The sequence below is a fragment of the Artibeus jamaicensis genome, unplaced genomic scaffold (genome assembly GCF_021234435.1).
Source record: "Artibeus jamaicensis isolate MK-2021 breed Jamaican fruit bat unplaced genomic scaffold, CSHL_Jam_final contig_475, whole genome shotgun sequence".
NCBI lineage: Eukaryota > Metazoa > Chordata > Mammalia > Chiroptera > Phyllostomidae > Artibeus > Artibeus jamaicensis.
The window spans coordinates 4,171,310-4,190,888 of NW_026521852.1; the positions used below are offsets into that span (position 1 = coordinate 4,171,310).

At 52.8% G+C, this 19,579-nt stretch overlaps 1 protein-coding gene across 1 annotated transcript; it reads left to right on the forward strand.

The window, feature by feature from the left end:
* The first annotated feature begins 8,472 nt into the window (after window positions 1-8,472).
* Window positions 8,473-18,440, forward strand: REN (renin). The gene is made up of 9 exons (XM_037153170.2): window positions 8,473-8,590; window positions 11,629-11,779; window positions 12,298-12,421; window positions 12,970-13,088; window positions 14,047-14,243; window positions 16,486-16,605; window positions 17,010-17,154; window positions 17,374-17,472; window positions 18,103-18,440. The coding sequence occupies exons 1-9, from the start codon at window positions 8,493-8,495 to the stop codon at window positions 18,262-18,264; spliced, it is 1,215 nt and encodes a 404-aa protein (XP_037009065.2). The 5' UTR covers window positions 8,473-8,492; the 3' UTR covers window positions 18,265-18,440.
* Window positions 18,441-19,579: the final 1,139 nt, after the last annotated feature.

The window sequence follows — 19,579 nt, forward strand, 5'->3', positions numbered from 1 at the left end:
CTCTTCTGCATGCTTGTAACCACCCAGGGAGCTGGGCATGGTATACCCATTTCACAGATGAAAACCCTGAGGTTCAGAAAGATCACTCACACAAGACACATAGCCAGTGAGAGACAAGCCTACTCAGGGTTCTGATGCCAGAGCTGGGCTCCCCCACTGCACTGTCACGCCTCTCTGATATGGCAGGGTTTCCATCTCAGCCGTGGTGGGCATCAGGAAAGGCATGTCTGCCTTGTGGGGACATTTCTGCCAGCCTTGATAGTTGGGGAGTTGGAATTTCTGGAGGGAAGAATAGAGTTTGTCAGTAGGGACACTCCAGAAAATTCCGCCCCCTGCCCACAAGAAAATTCAGCTGTTACTTGACAGCATCAGGCTACTTCTGCATGGTCTAGGATGAAAACGTTCTTCCCCATAAGGGTTATGGGGAACACTTACCATCCTGTCAAGTACCACAGTATTCCACCAATCACGGAAACCAGCGCTCCATAGATTGTTGCTATGTCAATGAGATAGGCTGCCATGGGAACATGACAACCTGTTCCAGCCTATCTCTACCCTGAAACTGTGCCCAGGACCTCTCAAATTATCCATACTGCTGTGAGCACGTCATAGCATGGCAGGACACGGGGGGCTGTTTTTATTTGGAAGGGCACTGCATCCCTTCAAGCACCCTGGGGTGTCTCTGCCTCAGGGAGAGGGAGCGTAAACCCAACACCCATTTCACTAAGTGAATTATCGCCTGCTCCCTGGACCAGTCATTCCTTGGTGGAGACTGTGTGGTGGGAAGAGGCCGATGGGTGTGTGAAATGCACCCTTAGCCAGCCTCAGTTTACAAAGTTCCCCATGGCCTCCCTCACCCTTCCTCGGAGTCTAGGTTAGACACATAGGAGGTGGGAGCACGCGAGAGCACATGCATGTCGCTTCAGGGGGCAGGAGAGAGAAATGTGTTCTCTGGCATGAGAGGCACCCTGTGGGTATGTGAGAGGGGTGACCGTGAGAAACTGCACATGTCCACAGACATGTGTCTGGGTGACCCTGTGGGGGGGGATGGGCCCTTCTAACTGCATTGTGGGCCTTATCAGTGCCCACTGCAACCCAAGTCCCTCCAGGATGTCCATTCTGGCTGACTCGGCAGGTAGCGGGAAGAGAGCTGGGTCTGCCTGTCCCATGCTCCTTGTCCCAGGACTACTGCCGGTGAGACTTTGGGCTTTGCAGTTCTTGGACCACGTCTTTGGTTTCAGGATGCTCCCAGCCTGGCTCTGAACCCAGCCCCTGGACTGGAGGGAGGGCGCAGGGCAGGTTGGAGACTGTGAGGGACTACGAACGCTGCTGGCACCGGGGACTCCCATTCACCCTCCCGAGACTTTCTGAGTGCGCTGAGAGCTCGGGCACCAGCTTCTCCTGTCCCAGCCCCAGTGCCTCCCCGAGTCCTCCATGTCGTTACTCCTTCCAGAAGCTCCGCCCACACGAGGCAGCCCTGGCTGCTTATTAAACTGCATTCTGGGTCTTTCTTTTCCTTTCAAGGCCCCATCTGCTCTCTCTGCTGAGCTCAGTGCCCCCATCTAATTGAAAAATTCCTTGGAGGAGCCAGCTGGAGCCTAAGCGTGATGTGGGGCGGGGCACAGGTGGAACAAAGACACGTCAATTTTTTAATATTTTCTCCGGCTCCCCCATTTCCTTTTTATGACTAGAAGCAGGACTGGGCCAGAGATGTTTCGCTCCCCAACTCCAAGCCTCAGTAAGTCCAATTCCCACCTTTTTACCTCCTTCCCTAGGGCGGTGACCATGGCAACTGTTCTCCTCGAAACGAAGGATGGCCGGGCATAAATCCATGCCTGTTTCAAAGCGGCATAAATCACGCTTTTCCTGTGACCAGCATTCTCTCCCCCAGCCTTGTCCTCTGCTGCCCACTCTCAGACTTGGTCTAACACTGAATCTCCTCAGGGTCATCGTACAGCAAAATGGGATTTGGGGCCATTTTTAGAGAAACCCTGAGCATCCCTTGTCTAGAGACACCGCCCCACCCCCCACCAAGTCCCTGCCCCCACTGCACACGCCCAGCCATGGGATTTGAAAAGAAATGCAAATGCCAGGCTCCAGTTGGATTTATGTATCTCCTGACGTCGTGGGTCTGCCCCACTGGGAAAGGGCAAGTACCGCGCAACCCTTCCCTCCGTGTCTCCTTGCTCCACTTCCTTTGACCTCCTGGTGACGCAGCCAGGGGCCCGGACGTGGGATCTGGGGAGCCTCTGTGAGAAAAACTGGACCCCAGGGCTGAGGGGACTTGGGAGATGACCTGATAAGGGTCTCTACCCACTTTCCCTCCCGCCCCACAGCCGAGGGCCCTGGAAAGACTAAGTTCCGAGAGGAGAGTCTCTTGGGCGGTTCTGCCTCCCCTGCCAGCTTCTTCCCACCCTGACACTGGAAACGACCAAGTAACAGGTCAGAACACACAGGGCCCTAAAATCCCAGAGCTCTGTCTCAGGTCAGAGCTTACCACCTCACAGGCATTCGTACCACTGGGCAATGCTGGCTGCTAGGTAGTTCTCTCTTCCAACAGAACAAAAATCAGACTCTCCTGGCCACTCCTTGGGCCTCATGCTGCACAAATAGGCCTGCCTGGCTCTGCTTCCCTTGGAAAATCCTTCCAGGGCTTTGTGACCCCCTGCAACCAAATGGAGAAGGTGGACCAAGAGAAGCACTTGAAAACAGCAAGGAATGGCTGCCTCTTGCCCAGGCTCTGAGCTGGAATGTCAGGAAAAACACAGGAGACTGTTATTTCTGGACCTGTTACCCTCTGAGGGGGTCTGGTCCCCTGCAACACTGGTGTACAATCTGACTGCGCCTCGCATTGTTCTCTTTGTCCTGGTGCAGTGATTCACACTTATTCACACTCGTCCCACCGCTGCTCTCAGGGCCAGCATGCACTGTACACACTGGCAGGAGGCAGGAGGCAGGGCTGTGGGGAGGGCTGGAAGCCTGGGTCCACAGGGGGAGGCCTAGACCTGCCTGCAGGACCCCTTGGCCCTGCCTTTGCCATAGAAGAGAGCTGACTATTGACCTCCCATATACGTGAGGGTCTTGTGCACTGTGCCGGGTGTCTAAACTACAACTGGGTATAGGATTTAAAATTTTTCTTTTCCCCTCCAGAGAGCTCTGTGGGGTTAGCTGCACTCTCTGCAGCTCAGCCCCTGCTCAGCACCACTCTCGTGAATCCCACCGGCTCTGCCAGTCACCTCGGATACCCATGGCCGCAGAGCGGGACTAGCAGTTGCAAGGTGGGGCACTCAGCTTGCCCTTCTCTCAGCTCCCTGAAACCTCAGCTTCCTGTCTGAACAGTGGGGATGACCGTACCCACTTCGTAGGGCTGCTGTACTTCCCAGCACACTGGAGGTGCTCAGTAGGTGCTCAATAAACTGCTGGTGTTACTGGAGTTCTGATGCAGCTTCCAGGCTGACCCCATCTCCTCACCTGCTCTCTATCCCTGCTCCTTGCTCCTTCTGCTCTAGGGTTAGAAGAGAGGGGAGGGAGTGGAAGGATGGGAGGTCAGTCACTTTCACTGGCCACGACAGGTCATAATCTTGAGGGAGCCTGTTGGTGAGGAAGGAAACAATATCACTCTTGAGCCCCTCTCCTAAGTTCCCTGACAGACTCTCCTGAGGGCCTCAAGGGGGAGACAGGTGAGCTTCTCAGGCAGGGCACCCATCACCTGGGCAGCTGGACCCTCATGTAACACAGGATATGACATGGGAGATGCAAATGTCCACTCTGCCACTTACCAGCTGTGAATGAGGACACATTATTTATCCCCCTAGGTCTTGATTTCCTCCTGTGTTCTGAGGATACTGGTCCACTCAGCTTCCAGGGCTGAGGTAGACATGGGAAAAAGACTCCTCCTTTTGGGTCCTTGATTTTTGCCTTGGACTCCTTCCTCTCTCTCACTTGCCACTGTGATTACCGGACTTGCAGGTCTCACCCCATCACTTCTCAAAGGCCATGGCTTCTGGCTTACAGCCTTCCTCCACCTGGTACCCTCTGTCATCCTCCCAGGTGACACCACCACCCACACAGACAGCGACAGCCAGCACCCTAGCTCCTTGGTTTCCTGAGTGTCCTCCTTGCAGGGGCCTCACCCCACTGCACTGCAGCCATCCTCCCCCACATCCTACTCTGGATTTGTGATCGTAACTGCTTCTCTGAGGAGACGATCTCTAACGCCCAGGCCTTGACCAGCTCTCTGCCTTCCAGCTTCATGCTGCCACAGTTGCTGCCACAAATCCCACCACCACAGCTCTTTCCCCTCACCTGTCCGGGTCCTCCACTTTCTTCCAGCTCATCCATCCTGTCCTCTCCTGACTTCCCCCCACACCCACCTTTGCTAGGTTTTGCTAGAAAGCTAGCAAAAATGTTCATGAAAAACCTTTGCCCCTCATCTTTGATTACCACATCTGGCATCAGCCCAGCCCTCTACGACACCAGCCACGTAATTTCCCTGTGTCTGTCCCCAAACAGCCAAGCACTATGGCAGTGGCAGAAGAGGCAGTGAACAGAGCAGACTGGCTTCCTATAAAGTCATGTTCTCCAGCCATCTTAATTCCTCCCCAAAATCCTCTTAGTGTTCCTGGTCAGCTTCTTCCCACCTTCCACATTTCATAATTATTTCAAACTTTCCCCATCTTCCTCATGCCTCCGAGTACCCTCCCATTTCCAACTCCAGTAGAAGTCCTTGCTTCCAGAAGCAGTCACCAGACAGAAAGCCCCTCAGCCTCCAATACCAAACAGCTCAACTACGGACACTGCGCATGCCCACCTCCCTCCTGCCCCAGCGTGTCCCACCGTGTGCGACTGCCGTCTCAGGACCCTGTTGCCCTGGTCATCCCTTCCTCTCAGAGGAGACCTTTCTGTGCCTTTAAATAGAGTCAGCCCCCTCCCATCATTAGAAAAAGGGAGGAAAGGGGAGGCAGCGGGAGAGAGGAAGGAAAAGGAGGGAGGGAAGAAAGAGAGAAGAGAGAGAGAAACCCCCTCACTGTGTCCTCAGTCCCCTCCGGCTAGCACCGCCTTTCCTTACAGCCCAACTTCTCAAAGTAGCTGCTGTGCCGTGTGCACTGCCTCCACCTCTGGCTGGATTCTGGCCTCCCGCACCACGGAAACCGCTCCCCAGTGGCACCAATGGCCACGTGTCTAGGTTTTAGTCTATCTCCTCTGCCCTGGTGGCAGCACCAGCACTGCTCACCATCCCTCCGCATTCTCCCCCCTCCGCAGGGACACCTATGCTTCTTCCCGCCTTCTGGCCTCTCCCCTTCGGTGTCCTCTGCAGACTCTTCTTCCACCGCTGGTTCCTTAGAGCTCGGAGTCTGGGCCTTCTCGTTCTCCATCCTCTTCCCTGGCTACTTTCATTCCTATCAGTGTCATCAACTACCAGTTACAAATAACACACGAATCTTTCACCCAGGTCCGTACATGCACCTGCCATCCAACATCACTCCTGGGATATCTCAAAGGTACCCCGCCCTTAACAGGTCCTCAAACTCATGGTCTCCCCGACCTGCTTCCCTTCTGGAATCCTGGTTCTCTTCCATTGTACCCCCTCTTTCACTAGGCATCCAGCATCTCCCTTACTCCTTGTATCCAACCCACCACGCAATCCTGCACATTTTATTTCCTAAATCTCTCTCGACTCCATCCAGCCTTCTCTGTCTCTACCGTGCCCACCATGCTGGTTCAAGCACCATGGCTTTCCTATAACTGGAAGAGCCACAGGACTGTGGACCGTTCCCAAGTCCTCGCTAGACCATACTGTCACCGGTGTTTCTGCAAACATATTTAATGACATCATCAGTCTCTCCTTCACCTCTTCGCCCACTGCTTTTAGGACAAACATAGCATGGAGTTCGAGAACTTTTATGGCTTGACACTATCATCAGCTATGTAATGAGTCCTAGGTCATACTGCCTAAATTTGTAGGCTGACTTCATCACTTACTGTCAGTGTGACCCTGAGCAAATTACTTTCTGAACCCCCCTATATCTTGATTTCCTCACTTATAAAATGGAGTAATAGTGGTACTTCCTCATGAGGTTGCTGTAAGAACTAAACGCATTAAGCACTTACTTAAAAGGGTGCCCGGCATATGTCAGTCTGCGTGCAGTGCCAGACCGCCTTCCCCTCTGCCTTCCCAGCCCACCACCCCTCACTCCTCTCCTCTCCGTTTAGCCAGCTTGTCTCTTCGTCAGGCCCTTCTTTTCCCCATGTTCCCTCTCTCCCCAGGGCCTTTGCACATGCTATTCCCACTGGAACTCTTTTCTTCCCCTCTTCAGCTATTCAGTGCCTGCCGGTACAACCTTCAGATCACAAGGAGTTGCCTTGGGGGAACCTTCCTGGAGTTCCTTGACTGGTACTGGTCATTGTTAGTACTTTGGGTTGGCCAAAACGTTTGTTTGTTTCCATAAGGTGGCTCTAGTAGCACCTACTTGTCTTTAACGTCATTCAAAATAATTTTGTTAGATTGTATTGTGACAGCTGTCACATCAGTGGGCATTTAAAAAAACTATCAAAATTGGTGATTTGTTTGTTAGCCACTTTAACATTAAAGATGGAAGAAAAGCCATAACATTTTCAGCATATTATGTTTTATTACTTTAAGGAAGGTTAAAAAACACAACTGAAACACAATAAAAGATGTATGCGGTGTATGGAGAAGGTGCTGTGACTGATCAAATGTCAAAAGTGGTTTGCAAAGTTTGGTGCTGGAGACTTCTCACTGGACGATGCTCCACAGCTGGGTAGACCAGTTGAAGTTGATGGCGACAAAATCAAGACATTATTTGAGAACAATCAATGTTGTACCACGTGGCGGATTCTACCACGTGGGGGATATCCAACATCCTCAAAATGTCAAATCAATAGTTATTAGTGGAAATAAACAATGTGCCTTTTATCTTATGGAAAAAACTAAATGGACTTTTTGGCTTATCCAGTATTTTATGTTTGTGTTGTGATGAGAACACTCTATCTCCATAAGAGCAGACACCAAGTTTATTTTTGCCACCTTTGTGACTTCAACATCTTGAAAAGTGTTTGACAAATCATAAATGCTCTGTGAATATTTTCTAATGAATGAAAGAGCACAGAAACCTATAGGAATGCTTAATAAAGTCAATCTGACAAGACCAATCCCACTGCCAGCCACCGCACCCGTGAATTCTTCAGTCAGAGTTTACACCAAGAAATACCCAATTCTCCTAACATTTGGTGAGGAAGGCATTATCGTTTCTGAGGCCCAAACATTCATTAGTAGACATATTAGCAACAGAGATGAGCTCCTCTGATTAAGTCTTTACTGTCCTTCCTGGCCTGTGTGGCTCAGTTGGTTGGAGTGGTGCCCCATTGCCCAAAAGGTCAGTGGTAGGATTCCCAGACAGGGCATGTACTTAACCTAGGTTGCGGGTTCTATCCCTGCTCAGGATGCATACAGGAGGCAACCGACAGATGTTCCTCTCCCTCTAAATGTCAACGGATATATCCTTGGGTGAAGATGAAAATAATAAATACAATAAAATCTACAGATGGAAAATTTTTAAAAAGGCTTCACTGCCCATAGTTGGTACAGAGAGTACTCTGTACTCTGAAGACGCAGAACGAATACTAGAGTGTCTGAGCAGGAAGGCAGCCCGGGGGTGACCAAGCATCTGCTTCATTGCACATATTTAGGAACTGAGGCCCAGGGAGGGGGAAGAAGGGGTCCAATGTCACATAGCAAGTTGTGGTAGAGTTGGAACTGGAAGTTGAAAAAGCAGCTGCCCCACTTCACTCTTCTGTCGAAGGCCCTGAAAGCTGCCCTTCCCTTCCAGATACACTAGGCCCACAGAGGACAGGTCCCTGCCTGCAGCTCCCTGCTTCCTGAGGGCCACGCTAGGTGCACTTCCCCATGGCCACTGCTGACAGACACCTGGAAAGTGGCAGCAGGGAGGTCTGGGTCTGTCTGAGAACAAGCCAGGAGGAGTCGCCCATATTCCAGATGGGAACACTGAGATGCAGTCTGGCAGAAGCCAGCTGGGGCACAGCAAGGTGAACACAGAAACTTCAAGGGCACAGGGATGGAGCCTTGTTTGGGGTTGGAAACTCAGGGCAGGGCCAATCCCAGCCCTGACTTTGCTCCTGAGCAGTGCTGTTTCTCACTGGCCTCTGTCCCCTCCGGGGGTCCAGGGCCAGGTCAAGTCCCCGCTGCTGCTGTCACTGGGTACAGCAATGCATTCCCACAGCCCTACTTCCTCTAGCTCCTCCACTCCATGTGGGAAAACCTGGTTACCCTTCACCCACCTAGCTCAGTCCCATGGGGGGTTTATTACTGGATGCCCTGCCCTCTGCCCCAGGGCAATAAATCAGGGCAGAGCAGAACTGCCACTGTCCCAAGTGTGGAGAATATAAAAGAAGGGTTCTGGGAGCCACAAGGCTTCATTGATCCCAGGGAGAGCCAGAGACCCAGAGGAAGCATGGACCGAGGGAGCAGAATGCCTCTCTGGGGTCTCCTGCTGGTGCTCTGGGGCTCCTGCACCTTCAGTCTCCACATGGACGCTGGCGCCTTCCCACGGTAACTGGAGTGAGGTGGGGTGGCAGGGGCGTATGGGTTTCCACCTTCCTAGTAGTCCTGGCTTTCAGATACGTGATGTCATCCAGTCCTCACAACCAGCTGGGCAGGGAAATACAGTTCTATTCAGAGAGGTCAGGCGAATTGTCCAATGTCACACAGCCAGTAGCGCAGTAGTCAGGCCTGGGAGCCGTGCCTTTTGCTTCCTGCACAGATCACCACACTAGGTGCTATGGGGGACTCAGGGAGGGTTACGACAGTCCTGCGAGCTCCTAGTCTGACTCTGAGGAGGGGTGTGCTTCGGTGAAGTCTGCTCGGGAGGAAGCACAGGACTGCTTAAATACAAGGCTCCTAGAGCTGAATTGTCTTGGTTTAAATTCTGCTGAACCAATAGAACTACTGTTACTAGCTCTGGAACCAGGGGCCAGTTACTTAACTTCTCCAGGTCTCAGTTTACCATTTTTACAATAGGGGTGATAACAGCACCTACTTCACTGGAGCTGCTTTGAAGATTTAATGACATAGCCCTCAGCATGATGCCAGTGTGCGGGCAAAGCGGGCAAAACCCAGCTGTCGCGGGGCTACAGTGGGGGTTGTCACAGAGGTCAAAAGACCGGCTTAAGCAGCCCAGAGGAGGGAGGAGAAAGACTAACTCACATCCATGTGTGGTGCCAGGCTCTGGGGGAACAAGCCGTCCATTAGGGCCACAACAGGCAGGGGCAGAGTGGGACACGGCCCTATGGAGAGAGGGGTTTGTGTTTGGGGAGTGCAGAGGGACCAGGAGATCTTAGGTAAAAGGTCAGGTTTTACTGAAAGTAATAGGTGCTAAGCCTGTAAAATGCTTAGGGTTTCACAGGATTGTTCCACATATCATAAATCCTCCTCCCAACAATCCCATTTTACAGGTGTGGACACTGAGGCTCAGGGAAGTCACACGGAGGCCAAACCTCGATGCCCACTAGGCCTTTTGTTTCCAAAGCCTCTTCCCTGCTCCCGGGCTCCCAGAGAGTAACTGGGTTTGGGGGCATGGGGTGAGAAGTTGGCGACATCCCAGCAGCAGGTACCTGGGTGCAGCCTCCACCCTCAGGGTAAAGGCGGAGAGAGGTTAAAAAAATTCTCCCTTGTTCTCTTCAAAAAGAGAAAGAAACTTGGATGGGGTCAGGAGAGAAGGGGGAGTCAGGACTTTGGAACCCAGCTATAGGGATTTTGCCACTTGCTATGGGGTGAGCATAATGCTAGACACTTTGGGAGACCCGAACACAGAAATCCATATTCTCAAGGTGCTTTCATGGCCTTTTACATTCACAATTTATGTTTATTGGGCTGTGGGCAGCTCATTTAATTTGTGCAGTGATTCTCTGAGGTAGGTATTACCATTAAGTCCCTTTGTGGAGAGGAGTTCACGGGACTCAGACAGAACCCAGAGAGGTTAAGGAGGTTGCTCAGAAGTATGCAGGGAGTAAGGAACTCAAGTATGTCTGCACCGTCACTGTGCTCACTGCCAGGCCACACCGCCTCTGTGAGCAGTGCTGGCGGCGGGCACCTGGGGAACTCAGGGAAGGAGCCTAAGCACGGGTGAGGCCAGCACAAGGTGGAGAGCATGGGCGGGTGTCCTGAAAGTGAGGGCGAATGCTGGGCTTTGAAGGATTGAAGAGTGCAAGAACTGTGAGGTTGGAGGGGGAGGAAAGGAGCTTTCTGAACAGTAAAAGTGAAAATCTAGAGCAGAGGCTGTCCAAATAGTGGAAAATGCAACCTCTTTGGGGTCAAGCCTTCTCTGTTCCTCCATTTCCCCATCTGTAAAATGGGAATAATAAAATTACCCACCTTGTAGGATGGCTGAGAATCGAATAAGATCATAATCACAAAGATACTTGTTGAATAGCAAACTGTGACATGACAAGTCATGTCTGTTAAAATATCACAATGACAGGCATATGAAACATGACTTGCACGTGGAACATAAAAGTGGGATTAATGCTCATGGGCTTAATGGGGTGCGTAGAATGAAGGAAGACTGTAAGCACAGGAGGGCTGGCAGCTGAGGGATTCTCCATCAGCTGGACTGCAACCCTGAGGCCCCCTTTGCCCACTTACAACTGGAGGCCTCTTCCTTCAGGCTTTGGAGAGCAGCCTTCATGTCGGTGCACAGGGGCCTCTATGGGAAATAGAGGCTGCGCTGCTCTGAGTCCCTGTTCCAGCTGAACCACCTCATCCTGTGGACCTCCATTTCCTCCTCACCGAGGACAACCCTAGTCTGCAGTTGTCACGAGGGTTGCGTGGCAGTATGGCAGGCAGCTCAGTGTGCTGTGAGTTTTTCAGGGCTCTAATTTTGCCTCCCAAAGGTGGTAGGAAGGTCTCAGGAAGAGGCCAAGGGACTGGGGTTAGCCTCAGAAAGGCACATCTTTCCAAGGACAGGGTGCACAGGCACTCTGGAGATGCTGGCCTCTCTCCCTCTGCCCTACCCAGTTCCTTGGTCCACTGCACCCCACCACCCTGGCTGGGCACCTGCCCCAGGCATCACTGTGGAGCCCCTCAGGCTGCTGTGGGTGTCTGCTGCCACCTATAGGTCTCAAGTGGCACTGTCTCCTTCTGTCCGGCTGGAGAGGGCACTCCCACCCAGCCTAATCTAGTTAGAGACACTAACATTGTATTTCCTCCTGTCGCCTCCTGGACAGGGCTCCTTCAGTGCAGCAAGGACCTTTCTCTCTATATCTCTAGTCTCCAGCTTGGTACGGGCATAGAGGAGGTGCTCGACATGGGAAATGAAATTCATTATGAAATGAATGAATGAACGAACGAACAAATGAATGGCCTTGCCGTGATCAAAATTAGACAAGAGGAAGGTAGTTGAGGGTTATTTAATACTAGCGCAGGTGACTCATGGAGGTTTGTGAATTCTCCTTCAGGGGCCTAAGGGCACACGAGTTATTCTTAGGTGCTTGGGCCTACGTTAGGGGTTATTGTCCTAGATGCTCAAGGGACTCCCATGGTTATAGGGGAGTACAGAGCTCTTCTCTTTTTCAATCTTCACCCTGGGCCAGGATCTTCCTCAAGAAAATGCCATCAGTCCGAGAAAGCCTGAAGGAGCGCGGTGTGGATGTGACCAGGCTCAGGGCTGAGGGGAGCCGGTTCTCGAAGAGCCTCTCCTTCAGCAACAGCACGTCCCCCGTGGTCCTCACCAACTACCTGGACGTGAGTGCCCTCTGCTCTCCTTTCTCTCTGGGGCCTAGGTCTTTCTCCGCTCTTTCTGGGCTGTCTTTGACCGAGTTGCTGCGGAGTACTAGGCACACTACCAAATTAACATTTTGCAGCTGGAAAGCCTGAGACACAGAGGGCAGGGAAGAGCCCAGAGGCAGGGTTAGGTGTAGAATTCAGATGTTCAGACCCAGGAGTCACTGGTGGGTAGGAGGAGAGGTGTGCGTGTGTGAGAGTGACCCTATATGCAGGTTTTCGTGACTGGGCTCAGCACAGACCACTGCTTACGGAGTCAGTGCTTCCTCAAGGGGTGCGGACCTTCCTACTTCGTTTCCAGTGTTTTCATTTTGCCCTCTTGTCTCACTTGCTGGAAGTCACAGACAGTGCCAAGCCTCCCGTCAGAGGCTGTGCGATCTGCCTAATTTCACCCTGAGTGCCAAGGAGGATATCGAGCTAGACCCCAAGGCCCAGGCTCCCCAAGTCCTTCCAGCTGCCTCTTTCTTCCATCCCTATAGACCCAGTACTACGGTGAGATTGGCATCGGTACCCCACCCCAGACCTTCAAAGTCATCTTTGACACAGGATCGGCCAACCTCTGGGTGCCCTCCACCAAGTGCAGCCCTCTCTACACAGCCTGTGGTGAGCCCCAGACCCCTGCCTGCCTTGCCTGGGCAGCCCTGCCTCACGTGCAGCTAAAACCCTCCTTCCGCCACTGGAGCTCCTTCCTGTCTGCCTCCGTTCCCACTGTCCCTGAGAGGAGAGAGGAGAACACCCTTTTCCCCCCGTATAGCCATCCAGGTAGAACAACGACTCCAGGACGCCCCAGGAGGCCATTTCTACCCTTCCCGAGAGCCTGCGGGCACTTGGGCTCTTCTGGCTCTATCTTCAGTCAACAACTTATTGAGTGCTTACTGTGACCAGAACCTTCTTCTTACCCGAGTGTTAGAAATTACTTTAAAATGCTTCATTTGAGATAAAATTCTCAGACATAGGTACATAATAGGGGCCAAAGCAACACAGCCCTTGACTGGTAAACCACATTTTTCCAAGCCTCCCACTGACCTCAGGACCATCCCATCCCTGCACCTAAGTCCTCAACCACTTGGGCCATACCCACATGCACCTGCCTTCCAGCCCCCCTGTCTGGACCTCTCTGGGATGGACCTCAGCCTTTTTCCTTCTGCCAGAGATTCACAGCCTCTATGACTCCTCGGAATCCTCCAGCTACATGGAGAATGGGACTGAATTCACCATCCACTATGGATCTGGAAAAGTCAAGGGCTTCCTGAGCCAGGACATGGTGACTGTAAGTGAGACCAGCCCAGGTCATCTGACCCCCTGCTCTTCTTGTCCCCAGACCTTTCCTGCCATTCTAGGGTCCATACTTGGGAAAGGTGTCACCCAGTTCACCTTGGAGTCTGGGGACAGGCTCTGCTACTGGACAGAGCAAGCCTGAGCTCCTGGCTCCGCGCTGGGTGATTTATAGAGGCTTCTGCCTCTAACACACACATAGGGTTTGTCTGAGCCCCACAGCCTCTGGTCAAGTAGCCTGCCCGAGGTCTCCTGCTCTGACTGAGCCTTCACCAGACCCTAGACTGAAATCAGAGTCAGGGTCAGGGTCAGTAGTACTGTGGACACTGTGGTCAGGGGCAGTTTTGGGGTCAGACATAGATAGGTTCTCAGGCCATAGTTAAGGCTAGAGTTTAGGATTAGGGTCAGAGCCTGGTTTTTGTTTCCATCTGGCCTGTGTCTGACCCTTTCCCCATTTTAGGGTTTCTCCGGCCCCTGCTTCATCAGTGAGGGAAAGGCTACTCATGGAACCTGAGAGGAAATAGGTGTGAATCCTTACTCCTCTGTAGAACTGGGGGAAAGGAGCACAAAAGGCAGGCCTGGCTCTGCTGAAGAAACTCCTGAGCCTACAGTGGGGGCAGTGCACTGAGACCTAGTCCTGCTGAAGCAAAAGCTGGGCCACCGCGGAGGAGGTGCAGGAGCTCCTGGCATCTTTTTCTATTACTGCTTGACTGTAGCACCTTCTCAGTCTCTGCCCCTTCCAGTCACTGGGCAACGTCAGTTCCCTGTAGACCCAACAGCCTAGATGCATATTAGGAGACAGGATACGTGTTGGGGTTGGTGAAATGGTCTTACCTCAAATTGCTATCCCCGGAGCATGTGCACCCCTCAGGGCCTCAGTCTGGAAGCCTAGACTAGACCCTGGTGGGGGGGTGGGCAGAAGGCTCGGTCTCCTCTGGTCCTTCCTCCCATAGGTGGGTGGAATCACGGTAACTCAGACGTTCGGCGAGGTGACGGAGCTGCCCCTGATGCCCTTCATGCTGGCCAAGTTTGATGGTGTCCTGGGCATGGGCTTTCCTGCACAAGCTGTTGGGGGGGTCACCCCCGTCTTTGACCATATCCTCTCGCAGAGGGTGCTAAAGGAGGATGTCTTCTCTGTCTACTACAGCAGGTGGGCCTGGACTCTGGGGGAGGGGCAGGGGAGAGGAAGGAGGCGGGGAGTGGGCAGAGCAAGAGGCTCGACCAGAATTTTGATGTTTTCACAATTAGGTGATATTCAATCCATATGTGGAGCTGCACTATCCAATACGAAGCCACCTCTTAAATTTAAATAAGTTAAAATTAAATAAAATTAAGCATTCAGCTCCTTAGTTACACTAGCCACATTTCAAGTGCTCAGCAGCCCAGTGGCTACTCTCTACCACAATGGATAGTATAAACAGAATATTTCCATCATTGTTAAAAGTTCTGTTAGCACTGCTCTAGAACAAGAGGAGAGTGCGGGGTGGCGCAATGGGAAGGAAGGCACTGCTGTGACCTGTGAGGGTCCCCGGTTCCTCTCACACACAGACAGCTAATGGCATTCATTCATGATTCCTTCATTTATTTGCTTATTCAATGATTCAATAAATATTGGGCACCTATGTGCCAAGCACTGTGTGAGGTGCTGAGGGTATTGCCACAAACACAATGTTCGAGACAGAGTCCTGCCCTCGCAGAGCCTGTGGTCTAGCAGGGAGGACACGAACATGACAATTTGGCGAACAGCAGCAGGCAGCACAGGCCTGAAGCTGTAGGGGCTTTTCATCTCCAGGCTGGGCTTCTGTGCAGGTCAGCCATACTTGGGGTAGCCATTGCCAGCTGTGGTCAGCTTTAAATGGTTGGGTTTAGAAAGACCGTATGAGCTAGAGACAGGAATCATAAAGGCAAGGACACCAGGCCGGTGGCAGTGAGGATGCAGGGGGAGGGTCGAACTTCAGAGAAACCTCAAAGGTAAAACGAAGGAGTGTCTGGTTTGGTGAGAGAAAGGGAAGCACTGAGCAAGGGCCCAACAACGGGCTCTGCGGCTGGTGAGCTGGTTTGGAGGTGGAGCAAGGCCAGACAGCAAGGAGTTCAGAGGTGACTGTGGGGATCAGAAAGTGAAGGGCAGAGGCAGGCGGCCCTGAGAAATTCATGGAGGTGGGGAATCTCAGGTAGGGAGCAGCCAGAGGTGAAGAGAGAAGCAGAGAATGTGGGCACTTTTAAATGCTAGAGGATGCCTGAGCATGCTTGCAGGTAGAGGAGAGGCAGTGGAAAGCATAGGGCTGAAAATGTGGGAAAGCAGATGATGGTGGAGGGCACGGGAGCCAGGAGACCATGGGAGGGAGGAGGATCCAGCAATGAGAAGAAGGCAACTGTGTTGACGGAGGCAACATCCAGAGAGATACTGAAGTATTGGGAGGGGGCAGAGGGAACTTCTGCTGGCACACACCCACGAGTGCTAGATTTGTGAAAATGCAATTAATAGCACTTACACAAATAGTATGTGTGTAGCTACACACCTGTGTACACAAAAGGATATATACATGCCTCCTGTTATGAATGTTGGAAACCCTATCACACACACACACACACACACACACACACACACACAGGAAAACAGCCTCAAGGTAGGCCCTGAGCTGTGGGAGTCACCGAGCAGAATGGAGGACAGGAAGGCAACGGGGTCCATTTCAGACTGGGCTCCCGGTCCCCAGTCACCCCACTCAATGCCTGGATGACTTCAGGCAAGCGACTTCACCTCTTGGTACACCCTCGTCCGAGGGGTAAGAAGAGTGCAGAATACCCACCCTGCCCAGCAACAAGCTAGTGCGGCTCTCCTGAAACAAAAGCTTCCTTTCTGCTGTGTCTCTTTTTCTGCAGAAATTCCAAGTAAGGAGACGAAATCCCCTACATGGCCCTGACCTTCCAGAGCACCTGGCCCAGAATCACACCTGCCACCTGCCCAAAACCCTCCTCACAGGCCCAGGCTCTGATGGATGCTGCCGTACTGGGTCTCCCCTCCCTGCTCTCCTCCTGCCCATGCTCCCCCACCCCCACCCAACAACTCCCCTGAGCCCCCTCCAATATACCTGTTCAACTCCACACAAACCAAGTGCAGGTGGGGCCAGTTTGTATCTTGTTTGCATTCTGGCGTGTCCTGGTGCCTGTTCCTTCCTGTACCTCCATAGAGATGCTTATCAGGTGCAGTTGGACTGTCACTGGGGAACCTCCACTGGCTGGGCTGGGGGAGGGGCAAGAAAGGTGGGGAAGCACCGAGTGCTGCAGCTTGCCAGCCTTGCTGTCCTTCCTTCCTGGGCCCCACTGCACCTGGGTCCAACTTCCCTTGCTGTTGGGGTCACTGTTTCACCAAGAACTTCTGATCCTTCCTTTAGGAATTCCCACTTGCTGGGGGGAGAGATTGTGCTAGGAGGCAGTGACCCCCAGTATTACCAAGGGAATTTCCACTACGTGAGCATCAGCGAGACTGGCTCCTGGCAGATCAAAATGAAAGGGTCAGATATCCCTAACCCTTCCCACTTTCCCAAAATGCTGCTGCTGTTGAGGGGGGGAGGGGGAGGGGGCAAGGTTGCCATCCTGCCCTCTCCCCAATGCAGTGACTTCTTAAGGCACAGCCCACATTTGCTCTCTGCCTGCTCTGTCCAGGGGTGGGGAACACTGACACAGGGGGGGCAGAAGGGAGGGGCCTACTGAGAGAAGGTGGAGGGTCACTAAGCACATGCTGAGGGAGGGGCCAGTGCCTTTCCTCCTCCAGGTCCTGCCTTACCCATCCTTCACTGCATCACTGGTCTCCCAGCATGGCTTTCCATCTGCTGCCCTCACTCAGAAAAGCTGTGCAGCCTGGTGGTGCCTCATCAGCCTTCTGTCTGTCTGTTTGTCTGACTATGGCCTCTCCTAGGGTGTCTGTGAGGTCAGCCACCTTGCTCTGTGAGGAGGGCTGCATGGCAGTGGTGGACACCGGTGCCTCCTACATCTCAGGTCCCACCAGCTCCCTGAGGCTGCTCATGGAGACCCTGGGGGCCAAGGAGCTGAGCACAGACGAAGTAAGAACCTAGAGAGGCAGTGCCGAGGTAGAAGAGCGCTAACTTGTCCAGAACCCTAAATCTCCCTGGGCAGCATTAGGTCCCAAATGAGGCCATTCCAGGTCTGACTTCCTCACCTCTCACACTCTTCAAATGTGGCTGGTTTCGTCCTGGGTGGGGGCAGGCCACAGGCTGGGAGGCTTCCCACACTCAAAGGGCCTCCCTTAACTCTCCCCACAGTACGTCGTGAACTGTAACCAGGTGGCCACACTCCCTGACATCGCCTTCCACCTCGGAGGCAGAGCCTACACACTCACCAGTGCAGACTACGTGTTACAGGTGAGATTCCGGTCTGCCCCCTGGCAACAGGCAGGAAGGGTAGGCAGGAACCTTCGAAAAGGGACAAGTCATGTGACAGACTACCTACTAGGCCAGCAGTTCTCAAACTTGGCTGTCAGAGTTGCCTGGGAGCATTTAAAAATCCCAATAGCAAGCCACATCCCCTACCTATTAAATCAGAACCTCTGGGGGTGACACCTGGCCATCATTGTTTTTAAAGCTTCCCAAGTGATTCCAATGTGCAGCCCAATTCAGGAATCTTTGTGCCTGGCTCCTTATCTCCATTTCTCATCAAATGCTCCTAGTGATGCTATGCTCCTGCCCTGTAATCCCCCTTTTACACTCAATGACTTAGGGATGTTAAATAACTTGCCTAGGATCAGAAGCTCTGCCAGACCCCGAGCTCGTAATGCTGTGCCTGCTGCACTGTGTGCCCAGTGTCTGGCACAGTGCCTACAACTAGGAGGGGCTCTTTCCACCATGAGTTGAAAGAGCTAGAATGTAACGGAGGTGCAGTGTAGAGAGGGTGGGGGAAGAGGGATATTGTTAAAGAGGCTCCCTAGGGTCAGGCAAAGTGAGGGCAGAATGGTCATGTGACGGGCAGTGGGAAACCATCTTGCTTCCCATCAGGACCCCTACAGTGATGATGACCTGTGCACACTGGCCCTCCACGGTCTGGACGTCCCACCGCCCACTGGGCCTGTCTGGGTCCTGGGTGCCAGCTTCATCCGAAAGTTCTACACAGAGTTTGATCGGCGTAACAATCGCATTGGCTTTGCTTTGGCCCACTGAGGCCCTCTGCTGCCCCAGCTAGGGCCGCAGCCCTAGCCTAGAGCTGAGACCCCTCTGGGACTGCCCCTGCCAGTGCTTGTGTCCTTGTGTTAGAGTACAGGGCGTGGAGCTCCTCCTGGATCACTGACCTGCCCCAGCACCAGCTCTTCCCTGCTTTGAAGACAAACAGAATAAAGATTTCATGTTCATAGCCCTATTGCACCTGGGTCCACTAGGGTTTGAAACAGAGGGAGGGGCAACCACGTGATCATGTGCAGACAAGAATGTGGCACAGAATGACAAACACATTCACCCGATGCCTGCAGGGCTCAAACAGAGTTGTTTACACGACCTTGGGTGGAAAGTTTGCAGCCAGCCAGCCCCTTGCCCCTTCAGCCCCTGAAAGACCAAGGCTAATACTGTGACTTTACGCCATGGGTCATGGCTCGCTCCCAGCTCACCGGTCAGCTCCAAGCTCAGGCTCTGCACTGCTGTGCTAGCTTGAAGCGGCAAGTGCTGCAGCTTGTCAGCCTTGCCTCTCCTATAATAGGCAGACCCCGAACAACCACCCCTACACTCCAACAGAGCCATTTACAGTGCAGTCCAAGGCACCGTCACCTAAAAACACGGCACACCACAGATGTGACTGATACTTCCTTTTTACATATGGGGAAACAGGCTCGAAAATGGAAGGCATTTGGCTGACATTGCTCAGTGGAGTGTGAAAAATCAAGACTGAAACCCAGCCCATAAGACTCAGGTGCTAGAGCAGGGGTGTCAAACTCATTTTCACCGGGGGCCACATCAGCCTTGAGGTTGCCTTCAAAGGGCCGAATGTAATTTTAGGACAGTATAAATGTAACTACTACTCCTTAATTAGGGACAAGGCTTCGTGCTGCCACCAGGTAGAAACAAGGTGCTGAGCTGGATAAAACAAGGTGGAGGGCTAGATTCTGCTGGAAGGCCTTGTGTTTGCCGCCTGTACCCTACGGGCTTTCTACCTTCCCACATGCAGATGATGTGGACCTGGAACGCCCCCAACATCCTGGTAAGGGGCTATGTTCCTAGGCACACAGACGCACTGCTCACTGCATCTCATGGACTTGAGACAGGCTGAAGTCTTCTCCCACTCCTACACCTTGGGCTGTCTGCAGGGTTATCTAGCTCCGCTAACAAAGCCACCTGAATCCACTGATTCTGTCCCTCTTCACGGTAGCTGCTCACCCATCTTTTGACCAAAAAGAGTGAGGCACTGAGTAGCCCAACCAGCACTCAGCAAAGCTCACACCTGTGGAATGGCAGCCTCTGGAGACTGAGTGGAATCCCAGGGCTCCTG